This window comes from Botrytis sinoallii, assembly GCF_014898435.1.
Source record: "Botrytis sinoallii strain Bc 23 chromosome Unknown BSIN_017, whole genome shotgun sequence".
NCBI lineage: Eukaryota > Fungi > Ascomycota > Leotiomycetes > Helotiales > Sclerotiniaceae > Botrytis > Botrytis sinoallii.
Window position 1 is genome coordinate 856563 of NW_024066044.1, and position 23199 is coordinate 879761.

General features: G+C 41.6%; 8 protein-coding genes across 8 annotated transcripts; 4 read left to right on the forward strand and 4 right to left on the reverse strand.

Annotated features, from left to right (window-relative positions):
* Positions 1-757: 757 nt before the first annotated feature.
* Positions 758-1951, forward strand: EAF02_008937 (uncharacterized protein; the record flags this gene model as incomplete). The annotated part of the gene is made up of 4 exons (XM_038904985.1): positions 758-939; positions 994-1313; positions 1364-1647; positions 1697-1951. 4 exons carry the CDS (start codon positions 758-760, stop codon positions 1949-1951), a joined length of 1041 nt encoding a protein of 346 aa, XP_038755395.1.
* A 71-nt stretch (positions 1952-2022) lies between these two features.
* Positions 2023-2760, reverse strand: EAF02_008938 (uncharacterized protein; the record flags this gene model as incomplete). The annotated part of the gene is made up of 3 exons (XM_038904986.1): positions 2023-2158; positions 2212-2332; positions 2406-2760. The coding sequence occupies 3 exons, from the start codon at positions 2758-2760 to the stop codon at positions 2023-2025; spliced, it is 612 nt and encodes a 203-aa protein (XP_038755396.1).
* Positions 2761-3850: 1090 nt separating this feature from the next.
* EAF02_008939 (uncharacterized protein) lies at positions 3851-6994 on the forward strand (the record flags this gene model as incomplete). Its single annotated transcript, XM_038904987.1, has 3 exons — positions 3851-4233; positions 4283-5757; positions 5810-6994. Exons 1-3 carry the CDS (start codon positions 4167-4169, stop codon positions 6992-6994), a joined length of 2727 nt encoding a protein of 908 aa, XP_038755397.1. The 5' UTR covers positions 3851-4166.
* Positions 6995-10005: 3011 nt separating this feature from the next.
* On the reverse strand, positions 10006-11607 carry EAF02_008940 (uncharacterized protein). Its single transcript, XM_038904988.1, has 2 exons — positions 11078-11607; positions 10006-11028 (listed from the first exon to the last, which is right to left on the reverse strand). The coding sequence occupies exons 1-2, from the start codon at positions 11290-11292 to the stop codon at positions 10335-10337; spliced, it is 909 nt and encodes a 302-aa protein (XP_038755398.1). The 5' UTR covers positions 11293-11607; the 3' UTR covers positions 10006-10334.
* A 396-nt stretch (positions 11608-12003) lies between these two features.
* EAF02_008941 (uncharacterized protein) lies at positions 12004-14278 on the forward strand (the record flags this gene model as incomplete). Its single annotated transcript, XM_038904989.1, has 8 exons — positions 12004-12276; positions 12327-12392; positions 12453-12641; positions 12692-12719; positions 12774-13103; positions 13156-13824; positions 13889-14025; positions 14078-14278. 8 exons carry the CDS (start codon positions 12004-12006, stop codon positions 14276-14278), a joined length of 1893 nt encoding a protein of 630 aa, XP_038755399.1.
* Positions 14279-14668: 390 nt separating this feature from the next.
* Positions 14669-15678, reverse strand: EAF02_008942 (uncharacterized protein; the record flags this gene model as incomplete). The annotated part of the gene is made up of 2 exons (XM_038904990.1): positions 14669-15572; positions 15626-15678. 2 exons carry the CDS (start codon positions 15676-15678, stop codon positions 14669-14671), a joined length of 957 nt encoding a protein of 318 aa, XP_038755400.1.
* Positions 15679-16917: 1239 nt separating this feature from the next.
* EAF02_008943 (uncharacterized protein) lies at positions 16918-17502 on the forward strand (the record flags this gene model as incomplete). Its single annotated transcript, XM_038904991.1, has 2 exons — positions 16918-17099; positions 17296-17502. The coding sequence occupies 2 exons, from the start codon at positions 16918-16920 to the stop codon at positions 17393-17395; spliced, it is 282 nt and encodes a 93-aa protein (XP_038755401.1). The 3' UTR covers positions 17396-17502.
* A 65-nt stretch (positions 17503-17567) lies between these two features.
* EAF02_008944 (uncharacterized protein) lies at positions 17568-21935 on the reverse strand. Its single transcript, XM_038904992.1, has 2 exons — positions 21093-21935; positions 17568-21038 (listed from the first exon to the last, which is right to left on the reverse strand). The coding sequence occupies exons 1-2, from the start codon at positions 21388-21390 to the stop codon at positions 17776-17778; spliced, it is 3561 nt and encodes a 1186-aa protein (XP_038755402.1). The 5' UTR covers positions 21391-21935; the 3' UTR covers positions 17568-17775.
* Between the last annotated feature and the right edge of the window lie 1264 nt (positions 21936-23199).

The window sequence follows — 23199 nt, forward strand, 5'->3', positions numbered from 1 at the left end:
TAACCAAATCTCCAAAGACAACCGGTGAGCCACCACCACTACTTCCACTTCACCAACAAACGGTGAACCCTTTAGTACTTAGTGAGAATGTTCACTTCCTACTCCGTAGATCACCAGATGTTCAAGTGGCCGTTCCCATTGGTGTATATGTTCAACCTTCCTATACTTTTCTTTCCCTATTGTCTAGCACTGAGTATCACAAAGTTCTGTTCTGTTGATCTCTCAATACAATTTTCTCATCCTATATTGTCTTAGAGATGGAAGAGACTAATGGCTGGTGAGAAGTTGGACATCCGTAAGTATATGGAAGTTCGATCTCTGTTGCAGCCAAATATCAAACAGCAAATTGCGAATGCATCATTTTCAGAGTGTTATCAGCTCATTCTACACGGATCTACCATTCAAACCTACCTCGAGTCTACATAAACGCCGATTTTAGTGTCCTTGGCTGCATTTAACATTCATCCCCACTGTAACCCCAGCTCCGGAACTCAACGGTCTTCGAATATAATCCATCTTTGTCATCACTTCGAGTGATTTACCAATTCAACAAGTTCCTCTTCGTGTCTATCGATTTTCCTCTACATTTGAAATTCTTCATAAGCAGAAATTTCTCGATACTTTACCAACAGGATTTGAAGTTAATCATAAATCCATATAAATCCTTTCGTCTAGCTTCAATAGAATATCCACTGCAAAGACGGGTCTCGTTCAATAAGTTTCAATCATTTTCAGCCCTTTTACGGCTACAAACATAATGGCATCCAACACGACTAAAGTCCCACAAATGCAAAGTAGATCTTCCAAACGAAGTCGCAATCGTACATTACTCTCATGTACAGAATGCCATAGGAGGAAACAAAAATGCAATCGAAATCATCCCTGTAATGATTGTCTGGAGCGACGTGTTCCACATAAGTGTCATTTTGTGATACCTTTGTAAGTGTCCATTGACATAATACCAAGAACTTTTATTGATTTGGAGAAACGAAGAAGACAGAGAGATTCAAAACTTGATTATCAAACCACAAAAGCTGCTCGTGATCGAAGGATACTTGCTGGGGAAGAAGTTCTACTTAGCCTTGAATCGGTAGACGATCTAAGAAGCGTTGGATCTTCTTATGCATCCACTCGTGCACCTACAGATTTGACACAGACCTTGTTCTCTAATCATACTTCTACCCATGATATAAAACTACAGGCTTCCTTCTGGCCCAATCTAACGAGTGGGATTCTGGACGGGTTCGATCCATTTTCGATATTGCCAGATACAAGTGGAGATCCACTTCCCAAATCAATTCTCATAGAATACTGTAAGCAATTTATTTCATATCTCGGGAGAAGTTTTACTGACAACAGAAAGTTGTTAAGCAATTAGGTCCGTGGCTTGGTACATATGATGATGCTAAAGTTGTGGGTCGCCCAGCATTCTCTTGGCTACCATTTGCTTTGCAACATCCCCCATTATTTTATGCTACGTTATTAGGCGCGGCCGTTCATCTAGACCGCAAAAGACCTATAGACAAACGCAGTCTGGTCTGGTACAAGATTGAGACAATGCGTTTAGCAAATGAAACAATGAATGTACCGCACGAAGCTGCTACGGATCAAATGCTTCTAGTAGTTTTAATCTTGCTTTATTTCAACGCAAGTCTTCACCTTGATATTTAAGTGTCGAGCTGACAATAAATCATAGGTCGGTGGTGGAGATGGAGAAGAATACGAAATGCATCTCTCAGGTATCAACCAAATGTTAACCATGAGAGGAGGCATGACCAATCTAGGAATGAGAGGTATGATTAAAAACTGGCTAGGAGTCTGTTATGGTCCTTGGCATCCTGATTGGCACTATGGTCTTTTCGTAGAGTTTTATGGCATCAAACGACCATCGCATATGCGACGAAATAATCATATTCCAGATTTCGGTTTGCCAAACTGCCATAAAGTTTGAAATTCTAAAACTACTCCTTCTCGAATCATCCATCACCAACTAAGCCAACAACTGTCTGCAGTCACTTTATTCTACAAACTCTTCTTCCACTCTTCCACGGTCAACACCTCATTGGCAAATAATGGCCATATGAGATCAGTTGCAGCATCCTTTACCACGGTATTAAAGCCTGCCGTTGCATCTTTAAGCATGGTTATATGATATCCCCTAGTTTTGTCATCAGCCCCTGTGCAAGACACGCAAATCGAAAGTTAACTTACAATTCATAAGCATATCTTGACGTGGACTCCAAACAAGTATTTGCCGTCAATCCGGCAAATACTAGATGTGTGATATTTCTTTGCTTCAACTGATAATCCAAATCAGTGTTTTGCAAATGAACTATTTATCTTAAATTAGTTATCCTCGCTTTCTCAATGATATCTTCAAAATACACGACATAATACATACCTACTGCACCAATGTTTACTAACAACCACATCTCCATTTCCCTCCACGTCTGGCTCCAATCCTTCATAAATCTCAACCCCCCATGACCCCTCCTCAAAAGTCTTGCTATCTCTTTGACCCTGCTGCGTCACAGTTGTATGTTCCCAACCTGCTATAAACCCTGCTTTTACCTGTTGATGCAAACCATAATAGATAGGTATTTTCTGAGCACGAGCAATAGTCACGAGATTCTGGAGATGAGAAATGGTGTTTGTAGCGGCGATAGATTCGGCGAGAAGGTGATTGACTTTGCCTTTGGGGTGGAGGAAATCATTGTAAGGATCGACGAGAACGATTGCGGTTTTGTTGGTGGATGGCATTTTGGGGAGATTGGTTGGGTGAAATAGAGGACGCAAATAAGTATTGTGATTGAAGAATGATGAGCCGAGAAAATGATTCGAGTTGGATTGAATGAATTGAGATGGAATGGAGTTTTGTTGTGTCTTTATATATTTCTTTGTGAGTTGATTATACACAGGAGAGCACCCCTCATTGATAGACTAATATCGGCTTTTATGCATGTACGCTAAGTGGAATGTTGCAAAGCATCACGCTCTCCTTGCTTTATCAACGGATTATATAAACACGATACAAATCGTCGCTGCCTACACACAAGTTCGAATATTTAGTCTCGGATAATACTCATTATTATTAGATTCTTAGCTGGGATGTGGAGAAGACTAAAATCGGCATTAAGGCATGATTACCTAGATGGTGTATGCGGGGTATACACAAGGCTGAATTCAGCCAATGAATGGGATTGTTTTCTGTTTGGGGTGATGACTGTGCGTGATCTGTTTTTTTGTTTGAGTCTTGTTTTCATGGGGTTTGATTGGTTTTTGGTTTTACGAATTGTATACAGTGTTGTGAAGTTCTGTATAAAGCAGAGATGTTTTTCTTGTTTCTGCGTCTGCTAGACACACTCACATCCTAACTTTCGGCGTGGAAATCCCAATGTGTTATGTTCATTCGAGATGCCTAAGTAGGTAGATGAAGAATAGTTATCTTGAAGCAGAAAGTCCAACTTCAAGACAATCTAGCTTTTAACCCTCATTCCATTCATTACTTATTTCATTCAAAACTAAATTTACTATCCCTTTGTAATGATTTGTAGTTCACAGTGGTTCATTTCCCTCATTTACTATTGTTTTTCGGGCGGTCATTTACAAGTGGGTGAAATCCAAGGTAATCTTATTCAAGACTATTGCTATCATATTGATGCCTTGCTCTAGTTTGATGTCCCGAGGTCTTTGAGGGTTCTCTTTGAAATTATCTAGCTGCTCACATGTGTTAACAATATATGGAAAAGAGTTAAAGTGAATAAAAGTACTTAAATTAACGAGCATGAAGTCATGTCCGAGGTCCGAGGTTGCACCACACTCATTGCTTGCTATCAGAAGCTCATTAGAGATGGGAAATATTCATAATGATAATGATGGAAGCACTGCCTCCCTATAGGCTTGTACACCTACTTACCTAGGCACTGATTCATATATATTAACGATTCACTACAAGAGATTAGCTACAAACTTGTATAAATCTACACCTTACAAATTGGTACAGCAGCCAAACAAGCATAAATACTTTCATGTCTCATCATCTTTCTCGTCCTTTATTCCACATCACTTTCGATGTATAGTGCACCTTGTTTTTCATAACAAAGTTCCATTGTATCTAGTTTGTAACTATATTACCTAGCTCGACCACCACCAGAGAGCTTTACAACATGTTACCTGACGATTTAGCTAGTTCTTACTCAAGCTACAAGGCAGATACCTCTTTGTTCACAAATTGTAGGTGTCACTACTCCAAAGTGGGAAGTTTGGGCTAATTTTCACACAGGGCTTTTCAAATCCGCCATAGCTTGTGGCTATAAGATACCGATAGTCACATCTCCAATCCAAGATGTCTTGACACCAGTTCCAGTCTTAAAACCACAGCCCAGGCTCAAAGGGAAGGCTAGAAAGCTCGCCAAAGAATCTAAGGATAAACAAAAGGTTCAAGAAAGTGTACCTGTGTTGAGAGCGCCCTCAAATAAGTACACTATCACAACAACAGAGATCTTGAAGCAAGCCAATTTTGTCACTGGAAAGATTGAGCTACCACAAACGGTTCGCAAGGTTCTTCAGAGAGCTATCCAGGCTCGACAACGCTGTGCAAATTGGTTCGAGTCATCCAATTTTGAGAACCAGTCTTCGAACAAAGGTCATCAACATTTCATCGGACTTCTAAAAGACATTCTCAGTGCTCTAGACCAGGGCCGAAATGACAGGAGTCATTCGAATAGCACGTATGTACCAAACAAGACCACAACAAAGTCCCAAGACACGGAAGCTTCTTGGAATGAGATATCCAATAGCTTTCAAAACCTTGACGTCGAAGACTGCTTGGAGGAAGACAGTGAGGTCGAAAATGATGAAGAAAGTCCCGAGCCCAATACTGACACCCCGGACACTTGCGAACTAGAAGAAGAATCCTTGGAGATGAAGATGAGCATGATGATCTTCTATTTCTTTGAGGATCTTCATCGGATTCAAAATTTCCTACGTGGAATATGGAAGAGATACAAGGATAAGACGCTGGATCTCCTCAGCGCTACCTTGATCACAAATGCAGTGTTTGAGTTAGTTCGTCGCAGTGAACAGGAAATTTTGAGCAATGCACCAAAGTTATTCTCAAAGAAACGATCATATGACACCATTGCAGCTGTCATCTTCTACGCAAACGGACTCAACACAGGGAAAGACCCCACACAGAAAATGGAGTCGAAGGAATGGTTACGGCCTACACCATTTGACGACTTCATATATCTATCCACTGCTCGTATCTTGATGAAATACGATAAGCTTTATAAGATAGGCCCGGTTTATCCCATTCCTACACTTCCGTTACGGTCAGCCTACATCTCATGCCCGGAGATTCTGGGAACTCCTTACATGGACAAGAAGGAAAAGGAGGATGTCTTACTCTCACAACTCATCATGGATCTTGACTTGCTCGACGAATATAACAAATTCACGAAAAATGAGGAATATCAAGCTCCGGCACAATATGCACCTCCAGCCGCAGATGCTTTGACTTCCGGCTTGTTGAAATTAAAAGACGAAGGAAACATCAGCGTCACTGTTGTATTTGCCTCGCAAATATTCCTCGATTTGAACCAGATACTTGGCGATAACATCCGAGAAGGACGCGAAGATTGGGAGAGATTGGTTTCGAAACGTCAACGTAGTCTAGATTCCTGTCTCTATCTTCCAAAGGATACTGCTAGTGGTCACACGTGGAGTCCTAACGATATACACACGATTAAGAAGATAGTCGAAATCAATTCCAGGTATAACCGACTCCACAGCGCTCATAAACCTAAAGCGGCGCTTCCTACAGTTCTGCTCAGGGCCAGATTGGGGCAAAGTTTATGATAACGAGTCCACTTCTACAACAGGCTCGTTCAATCGCTTGGATCAAGAATCAAGTAGCGCTTCTGTCCTCCAACCAATAGCGAGCAAAAACACATACTGCACGGAACAAGGAAACCTACCAGGAGTACAGTTCTCAAAAGATCTAGTGCTAACCAACACCTATACTCGGTTTCCAGAGTGGGGCATCCTTTGGGATGGCAGGTTAGCCTATGATTGGAGCGAAAAATGGTTGGTACGCATTGGCGCAGTTACGAAAGCTGGTAACACCGAGACATGCAATCAGCAACTCATTGAAGGTATCAGGCAGCTCGATATTCGATTGATAAAGCCTCCTAGTGACCCAATTTTTTTTTATATACACAATCCTATTTTTTGTGGGATGGTTGCTCTCAGATTATTGACGAGCTACGACGAGGCCGGTCTTGCCCATTCTGACTATCACCTTGTCATGACCTTCGCGGCACATCTGTACGAGGAATGTGTAAGAACCAACTTTATTCAAAAAAGATGGCCAGCACTGGAAACAATGATAAAGCTACACAGGAAGGAAGTTTTTGATGGAATCGTGCCAAAGTCCGCAGACGAGGCGTACAATATATTCTCCAAACACTTTTTCCTCTCCAAGGTTTCAGATCGAGAATATACCAGAACAAGACGTTCACCGAATATGACCATGCAAAAACTGTCCAGAAATACTCTCAGTCTGGCTATCCGTCCATTTCTGGAGCACCAAGCCACTTTCGATGAAGCCACCAATAATCTCCAGAATCTAGTCCAAGATCTTCCGGCCGCAGCAATGAGGAAAGATAAAAATCGACGTGCAAAACGACAACTCACTTCATTACAATTCCTTCGTGTTTTGGAAGACTTTCTGCCCGATGAGATGCCAAAAATTCAATTCGATTACATCTCGTTGACGATCCCTTGTTATCGTCTATTGGAGAAAATTCGATTGGGAATCGATCCCACTGGAAAACAAAATCCAAAGCGGAAATTGTCCAGTGGAATTGAACCGGCGTATTTGTATATGACTTTGGATATACTATCTAAAGGGAGGACTGGAGGCGAAAACCCATTGTTGAAAATTGCAGCGGGGGTGTTGGACAAGTTTTTGGAAGAGGAAATTTTGAAATAAGGGGTTAGAGCGCTCGATGACCTTATTCAAAGTGTTTCGTGTCTAGCAAAACATCATGATATTGTATAGTTGTGATTTTAAAGAGGAGGGCAGGATTAATGTTTGTAAGAGTACTGTTGTGAAAGCAAGTTGCGTTGTATAGAGTATTGAATTTTATTGATTACCAAAACAACCAATATTTTGATCTTCGCTTCTGAACATATGATTTCGGAGAGAAGACGATTCCTACTATTTCGAACGTCTGGGTTGAGCCAACTGTCATAGTACATAACCGTTGAACATCAAGAATGAGTTCCTGGCCTATGTAAAATTATATCTAGATTTTCTGTAATGATCCTCTACTACACATCTACACCGGATATAAGAGACTATACTGCTAGCCCTGAATCCAAGGAACTCTATTTAAACGTATCCTCTCCATGAATTTGAAAAGGCTTCCTACCAATCTTCTATACTACCGATCGTTGCATATCTGCCCAGGGATATCTCTATACTAATTTTGTAGTATGATAGTATTTTACAATCAGCTCAATGTGGCAGTCTTTACTTAATTTCGAGAAACCCAGACTAGAATACTAGTCATTTGCTAGCTCTTCCAGCGCCCAGCTAGAAGAATTTAATCACACACTACTCCTAGCCATATACCTCTTAGTTCCTCTTACTGATACCTAACATAAAAGATTGATGCATATCTATACCAGATACCCGAATAAAGATTAACTAAGTGACGACAACAAGCCAATATCATTCCACTGAAACCATAACGCAAACTTTCCGCAAAAGGGGCAAGTTTTCGAAATCGCATTCAAAGTAGCTTGCTGTATATTCATCGCCAACACTCAATTACAATTTTTGAATACCTAGGTACCTTGGTTTCAACGAGACTTTTCGGTTCAGGATATTCACTATCAGAAATTCTCATTCCTATGTATAGAGTTCCCGTGACCGGCTAAATCCCATGAAAAAATGTTTTGTTGCACGTCTGTATTCGGCTCTTGTCCGGTTCTCTCAGAATGCAACTCTCTCGACAATGTAGCTCTCTCGAAATTACGACTAGGCTAGCATTGGGAACTAGTCGGCCGCTTGAGGAGCCGACTATCATATCAATAACATCCATGGATCTCTAACGTGACCTTAGGATATATTAACTGAAAGCCAATCCTCGATCAGCAGCATGCTCTCTCTACTCTACCACCCTTTGGCTGCTATATTCTTGTGACTGTAAATACCTACGAATGTGTATCTCTCACTATCAGTTGGCCAACAATCAAAATACTTTTCAGAGATGAAAGATAAACTCGCAAATAAAAACATTCACTACTAGGAACTCTCATTTCACATGTGACATACCTCTGATAGGCTAAGAACTACAACCGAAAGGTTTTGTTGCACGTCTGTATCCGGCTCTTGTTCGGCTCTTGTATGGCTCTTGTTCGGCTCTCGAAATGCGCCCAGTATTAAGAGCTCGTTAGCCGCGTGGAAGAGCCGACTGTCATGTCAGCTGTTATGTCAGTTAATATCTGTCATGATAATTACAACCGAAAGGTTTTGTTGCACGTCTGTATCCGGCTCTTGTATGGCTCTTGTTCGGCTCTCGAAATGCGCCCAGTATTAAGAACTCGTTAGCCGCGTGGAAGAGCCGATTATTATATCAGTTAACATCCGTCATGATATATCGATTAAAGTCCAACCTTGGTCACTGGCATGCCTTCTCCGCTCTACCACCCGTTAGCTGCCATACCTTGGTCACTATGGATAGGTACTTACGAACACATATCTCTGGCCAACTTTGACCAACGACTGACAGACCCAGACTTTTCAGAAATGCAACAAAACCTCTCAATCAAAATCATTCACCACTAGAGACTCTCATCTCACACATAAAATAACTATGATAAGCTAAGATTTACAATCGAAAAGGTCTGTTGCACGTCTGACATCAACGGTAAAAGAGAACTGTTACTATTCCTTCCTAGGTAACCATCCTCTCCATCCCACCAAGCCTTGACCCATCTACCCAATTCCAATTCCAAAACCAACCTTCACTTCAACCTTCAACCACAAAAGTGAAATACAGATATGCAACAAAACCCTCCAGCCCTCCACATTCACTCAAACCCACCCCCAGCACAGACTCCATCCCTATTCACCCCCTCTCAAAAAAGTCCAGAAATCTATTCCAACATCATCCGCCAATAGAAATCTTGAATTGGGTTTGCAGATGTGCAACAAAACTCCTCGTTGAAGATAAGAGAGGCATATTCACTTGCCGACCCTCCAGCATCGATATTGTATGCATGAGTTTTATTCACTTCGGGAGACCTAGATTCGTACGCTACATCATGTTGATTTGGCGCGGCGGTATATGTATGAATACTACCACTAATAACTCTTCAGACGCTCTCCTCCCTCGAACTTGATTTGCATGCCATATCAGGATAAGAAATGCAAACAAGCAGACAGGGGAACAATCTCGTCAAGATTATACATTATTATCCAAGTCGGATATTAGATATACGTGAATAGGTGGTCATCAATCCCATCTACTTCGATAGCGATATATGAATCTCCACTATACACGTTCCAAAAGTACTGCTTCTCCACATAACTCGCAGGAAAGTGTTCACAAACACAAGTGCGCACTACTAAACAACGACTTCATAGAGAACCATTGCACCTAACTCTTTGAAGTACAAAATTTCACTGTTCAAATCAACCAAAATATGAAAACTACCATGCATCCAAGGCAATACCGTGCACTAGCATTGCGGAGGGAGAGTTTGGATAGCTTTAGTAGGATGTCTACTAGAAAGCTTAAGAATGGGTAGTTGATATCCAAGGCTGCATTGTGAGACCATGCTGCTATAAAGCATAACATCCAACGTAGTGAGCAGGATACAACAAAGCTCCGAGGGGATGTCAGCCAGCGTTCCTATATTCTCCGGTTGGTAGGAATCTTCCAATGCCATGTAATAGAAAGCGAAAATGATAATGAACTGAGTAGAGTTGAGTTGAATTGGTCTGAAGATAACGTCGAATGTCTCTTTGATTTATTAGCACATAAACTATGTATTGAAGTCGACTAGCTCTGTTAAGAGTTTAACAATCAATACCGCATATCCTCTAATTGCGCCGCCATGTATGTCTGACACGTATGTTCCATCTATATACCATAACGCCTTGCAAATGAATCGTACTGGTCCCATGATTCCATGACAGCTTGTATATCCATCCATAATGTGTCTCCAATATGCGCATTGAATGAGTCGCACTCCCCATTATGCCCCTCTCAATCTATATGGACAACCCAATGGGTTCCGTACTTATAAAGTCGAACCGATTATTCCAAACGATTCATTAATCCTTTCCTAACTTTCATATTGACAACTCCTCCAACACCAAATGCAGGCACAATTCTACATATTCTAGCCGCAGCACTGACGCCCCAATTCTTCTTTATAATACTCCATCTATCTCCCCACGTAACACCTTGACCTCTGTTATATAGATCTAAACCCAGTAAATGCATAGGCGTACTCAAAAGTTGTACGGAAGCCGGGGCCAAAAATTGGGAAATTGTTTGTCCACTTATCGATTTTTGCAATTCCTCAGACAGGTTCTTATTGATAATTGGACCAAGCATTGGTGGTATATTGAATGAAGCGAAAATGGTAAGACAATCGCGAGCAGTAAAGAGTATATATGAAGGGAATGGTACAGGTCTCGGTGGACCGGAGGGACCAAACATACGGGCAAATGTTTGATCTTTGAAAAGGCACAATCCGATGTTTGCAGTCGAACTTGCAACAAATTTCGAGGTTCCAGATGTAACTGTGGATGCGGGTTTATTGTGTATGGTGGATGTAACAGTATCGAGGGTATTGGCTGTTAAATATGTGCCTCCATATAACATACATATCAGGGCGAACGGTTTCGAGAAGATAAGACTGTGGGGTCGGAGAATAAAGCTCTTGAGGGATAATCGTAATGATTCTTTGAGTGTCGCCTGACCCGAGGCATTTTGCATAATACCTCTGTTATAGTATTAGCAATTGGCGCAAGAATCAGAGAGTTATAACTTACTTATCAATGATAGTGATAATTGGCGCAACCATAGTTGCAGCAGTGGCACCAGAGACAAAATCTACACCCAATCTATATGGCAGATTCTTTGTATTCCATTCTCGAGGTTCTGCTATAGGTTCTGCGAGTTCAGGACTTCGAGTCACTGTCTTTGGGTTGTCAATTTTCATTGGGGCTTTTGGTGACTCCATCTTGTGTGAGTCTTCGGATTTCATGAAGAAAATGACATTAACAATCAACCAACAATCAATGTCTCTCTACAAAACGAATGATTGAGAAACGTAGGTTCAATTGAATTCGGTATCAATATATGAGAAGCAAACAATTGCTTAGAAGAGACTTGAAGACTGATACCCAGGATCCGAGTGAACAAAAATTGTATCTCCGTGCAATAAAGTTTCTTGAGTGGAGGCCGAAGTCGCTCTTTGCAGTCAAAATGCGAAGAGGGAAAAAAGCAATTGATAAGTAGAATAAGCTTATCGGAGAAATCCTTTACGATAGCAACCCGAAGCTAACCGATTGTGTGCAGCATGAATCAATCTCTCGACATCAATGAAGGGGGTTTTTTTATATTTTCTACTTTTTTCTTTCTACTTATTACAAATGAAGTGATTAACACCAATATAATGAAAATATAACCCTATTTATATTGTCACCTCTGTCGTCAAAGTATTAGCACCAAAGTACGGGTTCTCTACAGCAAACGATACCTTCAGATAGCCGTTCCGGGGGAAGAAGCGGATCCGAAGAGTAGGTAATAACAGGGGCACATCCTACCTCACGATGATTCAACCAATCATGAAAACTAGATTAATACCCCCCATGCTTCTTCGCTTAATGAGAAAGATCGTCGTGACTTTGACATTCGGTTCAGAAGTTGTCTCGTCAGCTCACCACGAGATATACAATCTGGTTGAAGGAGCAATATGAAACCGGGAAAATATGAGGATTCGTTTAAAGAAGAAGAGCGGATAGTGCGCGATTATTTACTTGGAGATGAGAAGGAAGAGACATGTCAACTAGAATCTCAGCATGAGAAACCACGGATAACACGGTCCGGACAAGGCTTCCGAAACAAATGGATAGATAGGCTACTATTTGGCCTGTTGGTATTCTGGGTTTATATGTTCTTACCATATGGTAAAGAAACATTCAATGAAGATACTGTACTTGGTGAGGATACTTGGTCTTGGGAATCGGTAGGAACTCTGGTTGGAGAAATTAGATGGAACTAATATGATATCATTAGATCAAGCCAAACTCCGAATTAGTTTGGCATCAATGCTTTGATGAGTTTGATTGTGCAAGATTAGAGGTATGACTACCATGTCCGTCAACTTCTCCAATGCTAGCTCATCATATTCTTTAAATACAGGTACCACTAGATTGGCTAGAGGCTACAAATTCATCAAAAGTTGTTTTGGCCGTCTTGAGGAAAAATGCAACATCAAAGGTGGATTATAAGGGTCCGCTGTTCGTAAATCCAGGAGGACCTGGAGGATCCGGTGTAGGCACCGTGAAAGACTTTTGGAAAGCTGTTCATATTACTGTTGGAGCCAACCACGTGAGTCCTGTTCCCGATGACTTGAAGTCTACAACTAATAAAGAAAATAGGATATTATTGGATTCGACCCTCGTGGAAGTAAGTTTGTAGCATTAAATAGATAGTGAGATGGTTTATTAACTTTATGCAAAGTTGGCGCCACCACCCCTTCCGCTCATTGTTGGAATGGACCGCGAGAGGAAAGAATTTGGGGCATTCAAAAACTCGGACTTGTCGATTCACATCCAGGAATGATTTATGATCTTTATGCACATCAAAGTGTCGAGTCTAAGAATTGTGAAGCTAATCTTGGTGATCTATCACGATTTCTGGGAACGGCTTCTGTAGCAAGAGATATGTTAGAGATACTAAACAAGCTCGGATACGAAAAATTGAGATATTGGGGTCTAAGTTATGGCACAGTAATCGGAGGTACCTTTGCAGCCATGTATCCCGATAAGGTTGAGCGTCTCGTTAGTGACGGTTCGTATTATTTTCGACTTTAGACAATGAAGGCTTGCTAAACCTCTGATAGGAAACGTCAATTACTCAGAATGGTACAATGGAACCGGAATCCATTTTATCGAAGATACGGACAAAGTAATGCTAGCTTTTTTTGACTTGTGTCATAAGGCGGGTCCCCAAAAATGTGCGCTCTATGCCTCAACGCCTATAGCAATCCAAGAACGACTCGAAGGTATCTATACCAAGCTTCGAAAATACCCATTGCAAGTCTTCCCTACCACAAACAACACAATGAAGTTACAGTTATTAGGAATCACTCGACCAAAAGTTCTCACTTGTTCGGACGTGAAGAATGCAGTAATCTACTCACTCTATCAACCCTTAGCATTATTTCCTCACTTGGCCAAAGCTTTAGCTGCGCTAGAAGCTGATGATGGTATACCCTTCTTGAAAATGGCTATAGCTCAAGGACACATACAACCAAGTTTTACATGTAGTTGTGATTCCCCTGACTGCGAAGAGGGATCCGGATGGCCTCTAAAAGCAATTGGAAATGGCGACGCAGCAACATATGTGAAATGCGGAGAAGGTGATGCCGACGTGGATAAAGATAGTTTGGAGGTTATGATAAAATACGAAGAAGAGTTACGAAGAAAAAGCCCACTATCCGCATCGGTTATGTTCAATATTCGCCTATCGTGCGCGGGCTGGAAGTCAAGAACAAAATGGAATTTCATTGGTAAGTATTCCTCCTATCGATCACGTTTCTCCTGAACATACATGCTAATAAGACCTATATAAAGGCCCATTTGAGCAAAATACCAGTCATCCAATCCTCTTCATCGGTAATTCAGCAGACAACATCACACCACTAGGAAGTGCAATCTACAATTCACACTTCTTCCCCGGTTCTTCTGTTCTAGTACAGAACTCCTATGGTGTAAGTCCCTCCCATAACAACATCCGATAATCCACAGCTCATCATCATCCAGCATACATCGGCATCTTGTCCTTCAAAATGTACAGCAAAACATCGACTTGCGTATTTTCAAGATGGTATTCTCCCGTCAAATGGTACAGTATGCGAGCCTGATTTTATACCGTTTGGAATTGAGGCTGAAGGTATGGATTCGCAAAGCGATGGGGATGAGGAGTTGGAGTGGGCGTTGAGAGAATTGATGAAGTTGTTGTAGATGTTGTGTGTTTTGTTTAGTTTTGCTTATCTATGGGCTTTAAAAGAAAGAGAGGGAAATTACGATTATCGGATAGAAGTACAGTAGGAATATCAAAGAACGGATTAAAGAAAGAAGACCATTACAATCATGATTTGAAGCGTCATGAGAAAATTCCTGCTAACTAAGGCTCATGAATTTTGTGCTAGATAACCCTTTTCAATGTCCTAGACTTTCATAAAGCCCTGGGTGTCTCACACACTATAAAGTGTTAACAGATTAAAGCAAACATTCCCATCTAGCAATTGACCATCTATATCGTCACTTTAAAATCTATATGTAGCAAAACCATCCATCTAATCCCATCTCAAAGAAAGCACCCTCATCCCAAACCCCACAGTAGACCCCACACTAACTCTCCCCCGCAGTCGGAAACGGCAACTTCCTATGCATTCTCATAACCACCTCCGCAAAATCCTTCTCATTCTCCTGGCTCAAAATCCCATGCCTCACAAAAAAATCAATCATCACCACCGCACTATTCGTCTTAAACGTCCCTTTCCCCAACTCCTCCATCACCTTCTCCACACTCCACAAGTAAAACCCCTCCACCTCATCATCCCTCGGCGTCGGGATCGTCGCTTCCCCAACCTCCAAATCATACACATATATCATATCCGCCGTCACCAATCCCCTAATCCCTCCCGATCCCGCTCCACTACTCTTCATATACGTAATCACACCCGTGGATTTGACATGCGCACGGATAAGCTCAGAAGACAACGAAGCCTCTTCATCAGCTTCGTGAACGATGGTTTCGAAAGGTGATTCATCTGCACGTACGCCCCCTGCAACCGTGGTGTCGAATTTCCCCGGGTAGGTAAAAAGATGCGCGCTGCGTTTTGCGACCCAGATTTTCATTGCGCCTTCGGCGCTGCGGGTGTAGATGGTGAGATGTGCACCCCGAGATATGATGCCGAAGAGTGAGGCGGCGTAGCGCTCGAGGTACACGGGTTGTTTGGCGCCTGGGATGGCGTAGGGTTCGCTGTGTTCGCCGTGGAGAGTGCTGAAGATGTCCTTGTCGATTGCTTCGTTGATTACTTTTGCGAATGCGTTGTTGCATGTGGTGGAGTAATCGCTTGATGCGATGTCCATAGGATGCAGCTGGACGCTTAGGGGTGGGTCTTGGGTGATGGTGAATTCGGGGGACCAGGGCATTTGGGAGACGATCTCGGGAAGCATGTAGCCATGAACCCGGTCATCGTCTGGGAGGTATAGTTTGTAGAGTTCATCGATGTTTGCATCGTATGGAAAGCTGATAGGGGTGATTAGTGCTATGGCTTATAAGGGAATAGATTGTAAACTTACTTATCACAAGCTTTCACAAGATCTAGATAGGACTTCTTCGAATCTGAAGACATGGTGATTGATCATACGATGTGCTTTAAAAGTGGGATAAACTAAATACGACAACGAAATGTCCTCAATATACTGATTTTCCAAGTTCCAATCTAAAAAGAAGAGACAAGATCCCCAACATATAGGTCCAACAAACTGGTCACGAAATTCCGCGTAACGTGATATATTGAAGATGTTCCCAAAGTAATTTCCAACCATGTCACACTTTCTTAGCTTAGATAACCCACCTGGTCCGTGTGTCCAGTATCAAAATAAGCGATACGCTTTCTATCCAACCCCTTGCACTTTCTACCCCGCATTACCCCAGAATAGATACGAAATACCACCTCCTCCTCACTTCATGCAACCATGAGCTGTTATTTGTCTCAAAATCAACATGTGTTATCACTATACTCTTCCAGTACTACCAAGCAATCTACGAGATACGATTAGAATTGATATCTCGAGAAACATATTCACAAGTTATCGCACAATGAATTCAATACATTTCACGAGTTTCTATCGGGAATTGTTGTATACATACTAGGTGGTAGGTACTAAGTAAGTACCTTTCTAACTTCCATCCCCTTCATACAACACCCCTTCACGATGTCACAAACAAAAAAACAAACAAACCATCCATATCTCACAAACCCAACATGCCAACCCCGGGCTCTGAAACCCATCGGGCTTTGAACCGGGATCTAATTCCAAGCACCACCATCCTATGCCATACCATCCCCTCCCTTCTCAAACCACAAATCGTAATACCGGGATTTGTACTCTCTTCCTCTCTTCCTCACTCACACCCTCACACACACACAATTCTCCATCCCATCCCATCCTATCATAATCATTCAGGCTATACCTCCCTACCCCCTCCCTCCCTACCATATTCATCCATCCATACCTAGGTACCTCCCAAAATAATCACGAGGACATACCAAAGATACCTACCTACATAAACACACTCTTTCCTCCGGAATGTAGATTTGTCATTTATCATTCTCTCTTTCCCTCTCAACTATCCATTTACATTTTAAGTATCTATTTCTCTAACCTTGTTCCATCTCACCTCTATAACCAAAGTTGTCGCAATACCCTCCTCATTACTCATTACTCATTTCACCACCATACAATCTTCACTCACTCACTCGTCTCAGCTCATCAGCTCATTTCACCAAATCTCATCCAACCATCAAACAACTCTCTCTCTCTCTCTCCATCCACCAACCCTCACCTCCAAAAAAAAATATAAAAAAATGCCCCGCCCAACCCTCACCTCCACCACCACCACCCTCTCCCTCCTCACCCGCACAATCCGACAATCCTCTACCTCTACCTCCGCCGCGACCAAATCGCTCACTCCCCGACAACCCATCTACTTTGGTCCCAACGTCTACTGGGGAAAAGCGTGGAAGAATGTGTATGGGACTGGGTTGCTGTATGTTTATTTTCCCATCTCTTCATTTTCCCATTCTCTTTATTTTTCCATCTCTTTATTCATCTATTCCTCTATTCATACGTTCATTCATTCCTTCCTATTGGATTACTTTCCCCTCTGCTCTCCCAAAAAGAATCTATGCTATGCTATACATGCAAAACCCTACCCATTCAATACTAACACCCAATCCGAATAGTTACGTCCCCGTCGTTGCCGCAGTCATGTTTTGGCCCGTTCCAATTGCGCCAATGATGAATTTTTCAAAAGGGGTTAAGAAGGAGGGTGTGGTTGCTTGAGTTAGGAATGGACTGATGTGCTATGGGATGTGCGATGTGCGATGGAATTTGCTAGCTGAGGTTTGATTCAGATGAATAAGACATGCTGGGAATTTTGACACAAGCACGGCAAAGGACGATACATGAATAATACAAGAAAAATATATGATACCATCCCATCATGATTCTTTCATTACTATTTCGTGTGCTTTCCCATCATAATAAATAACCCATTGACCTAAAAACAATTTGGGTATATCCTCTTTTATACACAATAAACACAACCTCCCGTCATGATATCATTCAATACATGTACTTCAAATAATACAGACCAAAAATTTAAAACGCAAAACACCGCCATCAACATTCTATCCACTCAAACTCCCGCTAACTCGCAATTATTACAAGGAACTCCCCTTTGTCAAATACTGTGCTATGATACCAGCCTCTGGTGTTTCATATGGTGTCCTATACTCACTCGTTCCTCGACTAGTAACCCCTCCAATATCAAGTCCATTGGTTGAAGCAAGACCACCATGATCATTATCAAAGTATCCCTTTTCTTTTCCCTTGGAGCTTGTCATTCTGAATTTTTCCATATTGACTTCACTTTTTGTTTGTGAAAGATTGGCGCTGCCAGGTCGTTTCTTCTTCTTATCCCCCTTTCCTTCTTTCCGCTTTCCAACCAAAGTTTCATTCTCAACCGAAGAATTTCCAGCTGTACGCATTCCTCTAAATTCTCTGACAACTTCAGCAAACCCTTCCTCCAAAGTCTTCATTCTTGCCAGCATCAATCTTCCCATCATACCATCTGCAGTTTCTTCTTTTTTATCACGTTTCATCGCCATCTTTGTAGCGATAGCCATTTGAGTTTGAAATGAACTCGGTACTGCGCCAAGTTGTGCCTGCTCAAGACCCATTTCCGATAAACTGATATTCAAACTAGATTCTTTATGACGCAAAACGCGATTGCGTGCAGGATCTGGTTTAGTGATAATTGGAACAGATTGAAAGTTTGTACGATTGGGTAAAATAGGACGTGGTCGAACAGTTGCATTGGTGAAGTTGGCGGTTCTTGGAGTACGAGATCCTGATTGGCCTGCTGGGGTGTTGGTTCCAGTATTGGCTTGTGAATACATTTTTGCTGTTAATGGTCGTGAACGAGGGAGAGAATTGGACGAAAATGAAGAATTTTGAATAAGAGGATTGAAGAGAATCGTCGTCGTTGATAAATTCCTATCATGAGCCTTCTTCTTTGGTGTAGACTTGGATTGCTTTGAGGGAGAATTGTTTTGTTGTGTGATATCTTGTTGTGGATTGAAAGGCGCAGTGGGAGAAATAAATCTCGTTGCAGTTGGGGTTTGGAAATACTCTTCTTCTGATTCAGCACCACTTTGGCTGAAATTCGTCGCTGTATGTTTATCCTCGGTATGTTCGTCTTCATCATTGGACAATAATTCATCATCTCCATCTGCATCTGTATGACCCCCACCAAACTCATTTGGATGTAATTCATCATCTGAAATTCGAGTCATGTCATGAAATCCTGTAGACATGAATTCTGCTGGATCACTAGCCACAGATCTATTTCCGGAAAGCTGACGACTGAGTGCACGATGTCTCATGGCATTTGCTTGCCTAGATTGCCTTCGCATCTCTAATCTTTCCAATATAGAACGATCTTGTTCTTGTGGTGGACTAGCAACATCTTCTTGACGTTCCATCCAGTTATTGATGACAGTTTGAGTTTGTCGACGATCAAAACTAGGACGATTTCTACCAAGATTATCTCTCGGCGTTAGCCTAAATACTTCATCAAGAGCTCTGTCTTTCTGAAAACCAGCAACTGAAGATTCATGTCTCCGTAAATTAGGACTGAAGAGTCCATGCCTACGATCTTGGAATGATATTGTTCGCTTCGATCGTTGTCCAGCTTTTTCAACCAAATCCGTAGGTTCAAAGACAGATCTTGCCAAGAAAATCTTTTCGTAGATGCATATACTGAATAATAAGGGAAAATGAGTCATTTTTATAACAGTACGATTCATCTTGACGAATGTCCTGAAAGGAAAAAAGAATCTGAATGGTGTAAGAACCCAAGCAAGAATGTTCGTAGGTGCTACATAAGAGAAGAGTGCATCATTCTTAACCATAGAAATTGTGTTGACAGCAAAGACGAATTGATGTTCTTCGTTTGCGTTTGAGACGATTGACATGAAGGAGTTTGTTAAAACCGTAATGAGAATGGTAATAACGAGGAAGTGACAAATGAAGAGAAAAAGCACAAGTAATGCCTTTCCCAGGAAATTGTAAGTTTCCCATGCTTCCCATGCCGCAGGTGTAAATCCCATCAATATCTGAAAGATCTTGTAGGCGACTCCTGCTGCATCGTATTCGCTTTTTCCAAACGATAGAGTGAATGCAACGAAAAAACCACTACAAGCTATTAAAATTAGTACAAACACCGCCACAAGATCAATTGCCATCAATCTAAATGCGATTAATAGTTGTGAGAAGTATCGGTAATGGTCCAGAACACTGAATAATCGAGGGAATAGTAGGATTGCATTAGTTGCAAGAACATCATATGCCATACTATTCCACTCCTCTCTTCCATAGTCCACCAAGAAAATGCCATATAGCCGCATGCAATAGTAAACAGTAAGTAAAACTAGAATACCCAAGTCGAAAGCATTCCAGAAACTCATAATATATAACGAGAACCCTTGTTCGTTAAATCCAACTACCTCATCAAGCATGAAACCTGCACTCCAAAACCAAAATATGACTTCGAGACCGGTGATGTCTGTTGATCTTTGACTGAGAACAGCTAGGAAAAGAACAAGAAGGATAGCGAGTGAGCAAGTGGAGAAGAATTGACGATATCTTGGTACCCTCAATCTCGAAAGCTTGAATAGAGATGCATCTCTTGGGTCATATAATGTGACCGTTCTCCTAGTCAAGGTCTGAATTGCTTGTTCCGATTCTGGTTCTTTATTTTGAAGTTTTGGGCGGCTGATTGTTGTCCCATATTGAATTTGATCACGGGTAAGTAATGGGACCGCAGTTCCATTGCTTGGACTTGGTTTCTTAAATCCAGTCCGGTTTATTGATGTACGGTGAAGATTATCCGCCGCAGAATGGAATACAATTGTTCCAGCCCAGATAGCCTCTAGTTGTTGGACTACAAGTGGATGTGCCAAAAATCGTTTCGCAGACGCCCTAATAGCTACCTCCAAAGTTGAGATCCTGGCAGCAACTGGTTTTGCACGATTTCTTTGATCCCAATTCGTTATGGGTGGATTTGGTTCTGCTACTCCTTGTAATGGAAAGAAGTCATAGGAAAGAGCATCGATTAACTCTCTAGTATTGTATTCCTTCAATAATTTGATAGCTAGAAGCTCGCAAACTAAAGCTCTGGTTAAGCTATTCCCTGCGTTACCTGGATTTGCTTGACTCTCCTTTTTAAATTGTAAACAATTTGCCATCAACGCATATAAGGTAGCTCGATTAAAGTGCGAAATTCGAATTTGTTGTTGCATAGGCTTCACTAGGAACTGTGAGACTTGTGGTGACCGTAATTGATCCCATGTCAATGTGGTTTCCGTCCGCGGGAGTATGATGAGTCGAATGGCATGTGTGAGATTATATACTGGAAGCGCATCTAATCAAATGTTAGTATTGGATTTTTGGAGAGAGATAGAGAAATGCTAGATACCAAGATGTGCCGCAGAAAATATAGGCAAGAGAGGTTGATCTTCATCACCATCTTCTTCTTCTACGTCGTCTTCATTACTTCCTTCATCTTCATCCTCCCCATCATTTTGTTGCGCAATTTCCTCCTCTGTATCTTCTTCTATTTCCGTTTCCGTAAAATCTGCGGATGCATGTCGAGGTAGACGTTCTGTTCTAGCCACAGCTGGTGAAGATCGGTCAACATTCAGTGTCGAGAAAGGGGAATGTATCTCTTGAGCGCGTCGTCGAGCTTTCGCTGGACGCAGTAATGAAGATAACATTTTTGTTTGGAATGTTTTCAGCTCAAAATCCGCGGTTGAGCGATTTAATCCTTAATCCTGTATGATCGGAAATGGAAGGTAGGAAGGAACGCTGGTTGCTGAGAAGGCTGCCTTTCTTGATCTATTTCATCTTGTAGCGACGGGAGTTGAAGAAATGAAGCAACGCAATCCGAAAATTGATCGAGCGAAGGAATAGTTTCAAAGGGTTGTAAAATATTAGTTCATTAGTAGTGTTTGTAAATAAAGAACGAAATAAGTAAATAAATCTTTGATTTCCAGGTTATCGCGTTTCTCGAGCCCTTTTTAATTATTTCTCGTCCCAGCTCCCAGAACCAAGGCTCGGTCGTTCGAAGAGTGGATGGATATTCCTTGATGAAGATCAAGCAACCAATTTATCGAATTAATTAAATTATATATCAAAACAATATCAAGGAAGAGAATATGAAGATATAAAATCTCTTCCTGTAAAGAGTAAAAGTAGAAGATGGCAAACCTAAATCCTGTTTCATGTGCTTATCTCACAACCCTCCCAAAATCACATAGGATATGAAATCGATATTCACCCCATACCGGTCGAGAATTGGGGAAACCTAGAATCAATCAATGATCTCAACTTTTTTGGAAGGCAATCAATCATGTCATTGCACACCGAGACACCCTTGATGCTATGCACCCTTCTCGTTTATATGCATGCTGCCGATCAAATCCTGGCCATCAAATCCCTATCTCATCCAATCAAAGACCCAAGCACGAGAACATGAACTGAGGGTTTATCTAAAGATAAAGACGGAGGTCGGTACGTACTCACTAAGTCTCACTTGGTAAATGTAAAACCACGCTTCCGTTCATATGAGATGTCCTCGTGATGGAATGAAGATAGATAGGTATATAATCTGAAGTTGTTTAGTTCTACTCTCTCATCCCTCATCCCTCATCTCTCATCTCTCATCTCAATACAACGAGATATCATTATCATGCATTAGAATTCATTTCGAGGAGTTGGTGGCTTGAGGACTTTTAATATGGGGAAGGTCAGCTTACCTTATTTGCATGATGAAAAGAAGAAGCTGCCAAAACGAGAGTCTTATTGGATTATGAGATTGGTAGTCAAGGTAGTCCATCCTTTCGCCATTTACCAAATGTTCTGGCCCAATTTGTCGCTTTCCCAGAACAAGGACGACATTGGTCCATTTTCCTGAATGATTTTCTTCCCCTCTTGTGCTGTGTGAACTAAGCGTCGATTGTGTCTCAAATCTCAAACCAATTAACTTCCTTTCCATGGGAAGGAGGAGAATCGTTAGAAGCTACCTAGTACCTATGAGCAAGCTCATCAATCCATATCCGCATGAGAAATCATGAGCGATCTGAAAAATTGGTACATCATCAGAGACATACCTACCTACCTGGGCATCTAGGTATATTATATTTTGCAACTTCCTCTATTGGACAATGAGCAGGTGGTCAATGTCAACTGGTGTGGGTGAGTGAGTAATCGAGGTAATCATATAACGGATTCTTGTACCACATCGGTTATGAGTGGGGGTGGGAGAGAGAGAAAAAAACTTCCGGGGACTTGCTTGAACTCACAAGGCGCACATCATTCAATCAACGAACAGACCGCTATTCTACCCAAGGTATATATGAGTTCTTCCTGTAGGTCTGACTCGCATGCATTTCATGGCTTGGTTCGAGATCTTCTTGTTTTCGTATGCGAGATGCAGTGAAGATTGATTCCGAATATCAATATGCTCACCGCACAAACATTGATGGAAGGAACATGATGCTTAAAGTTATTGCTAGGTAACCAAT

What these genes read in the sequence shown, in the direction of transcription:
- EAF02_008940 (XM_038904988.1), bottom strand. Translation starts at nt 11,292, where the DNA reads ATGAAATCCGAAGACTCACACAAGATGGAGTCACCAAAAGCCCCAATG. An exon ending in ATTATCACTATCATTGATAA is followed by an intron (nt 11,029 to 11,077) that starts GTAAGTTATAAC and finishes ATACTATAACAG; the next exon opens with AGGTATTATGCAAAATGCCT.
- EAF02_008944 (XM_038904992.1), bottom strand. Translation starts at nt 21,390, where the DNA reads ATGTTATCTTCATTACTGCGTCCAGCGAAAGCTCGACGACGCGCTCAA. An exon ending in ATTTTCTGCGGCACATCTTG is followed by an intron (nt 21,039 to 21,092) that starts GTATCTAGCATT and finishes ACATTTGATTAG; the next exon opens with ATGCGCTTCCAGTATATAAT.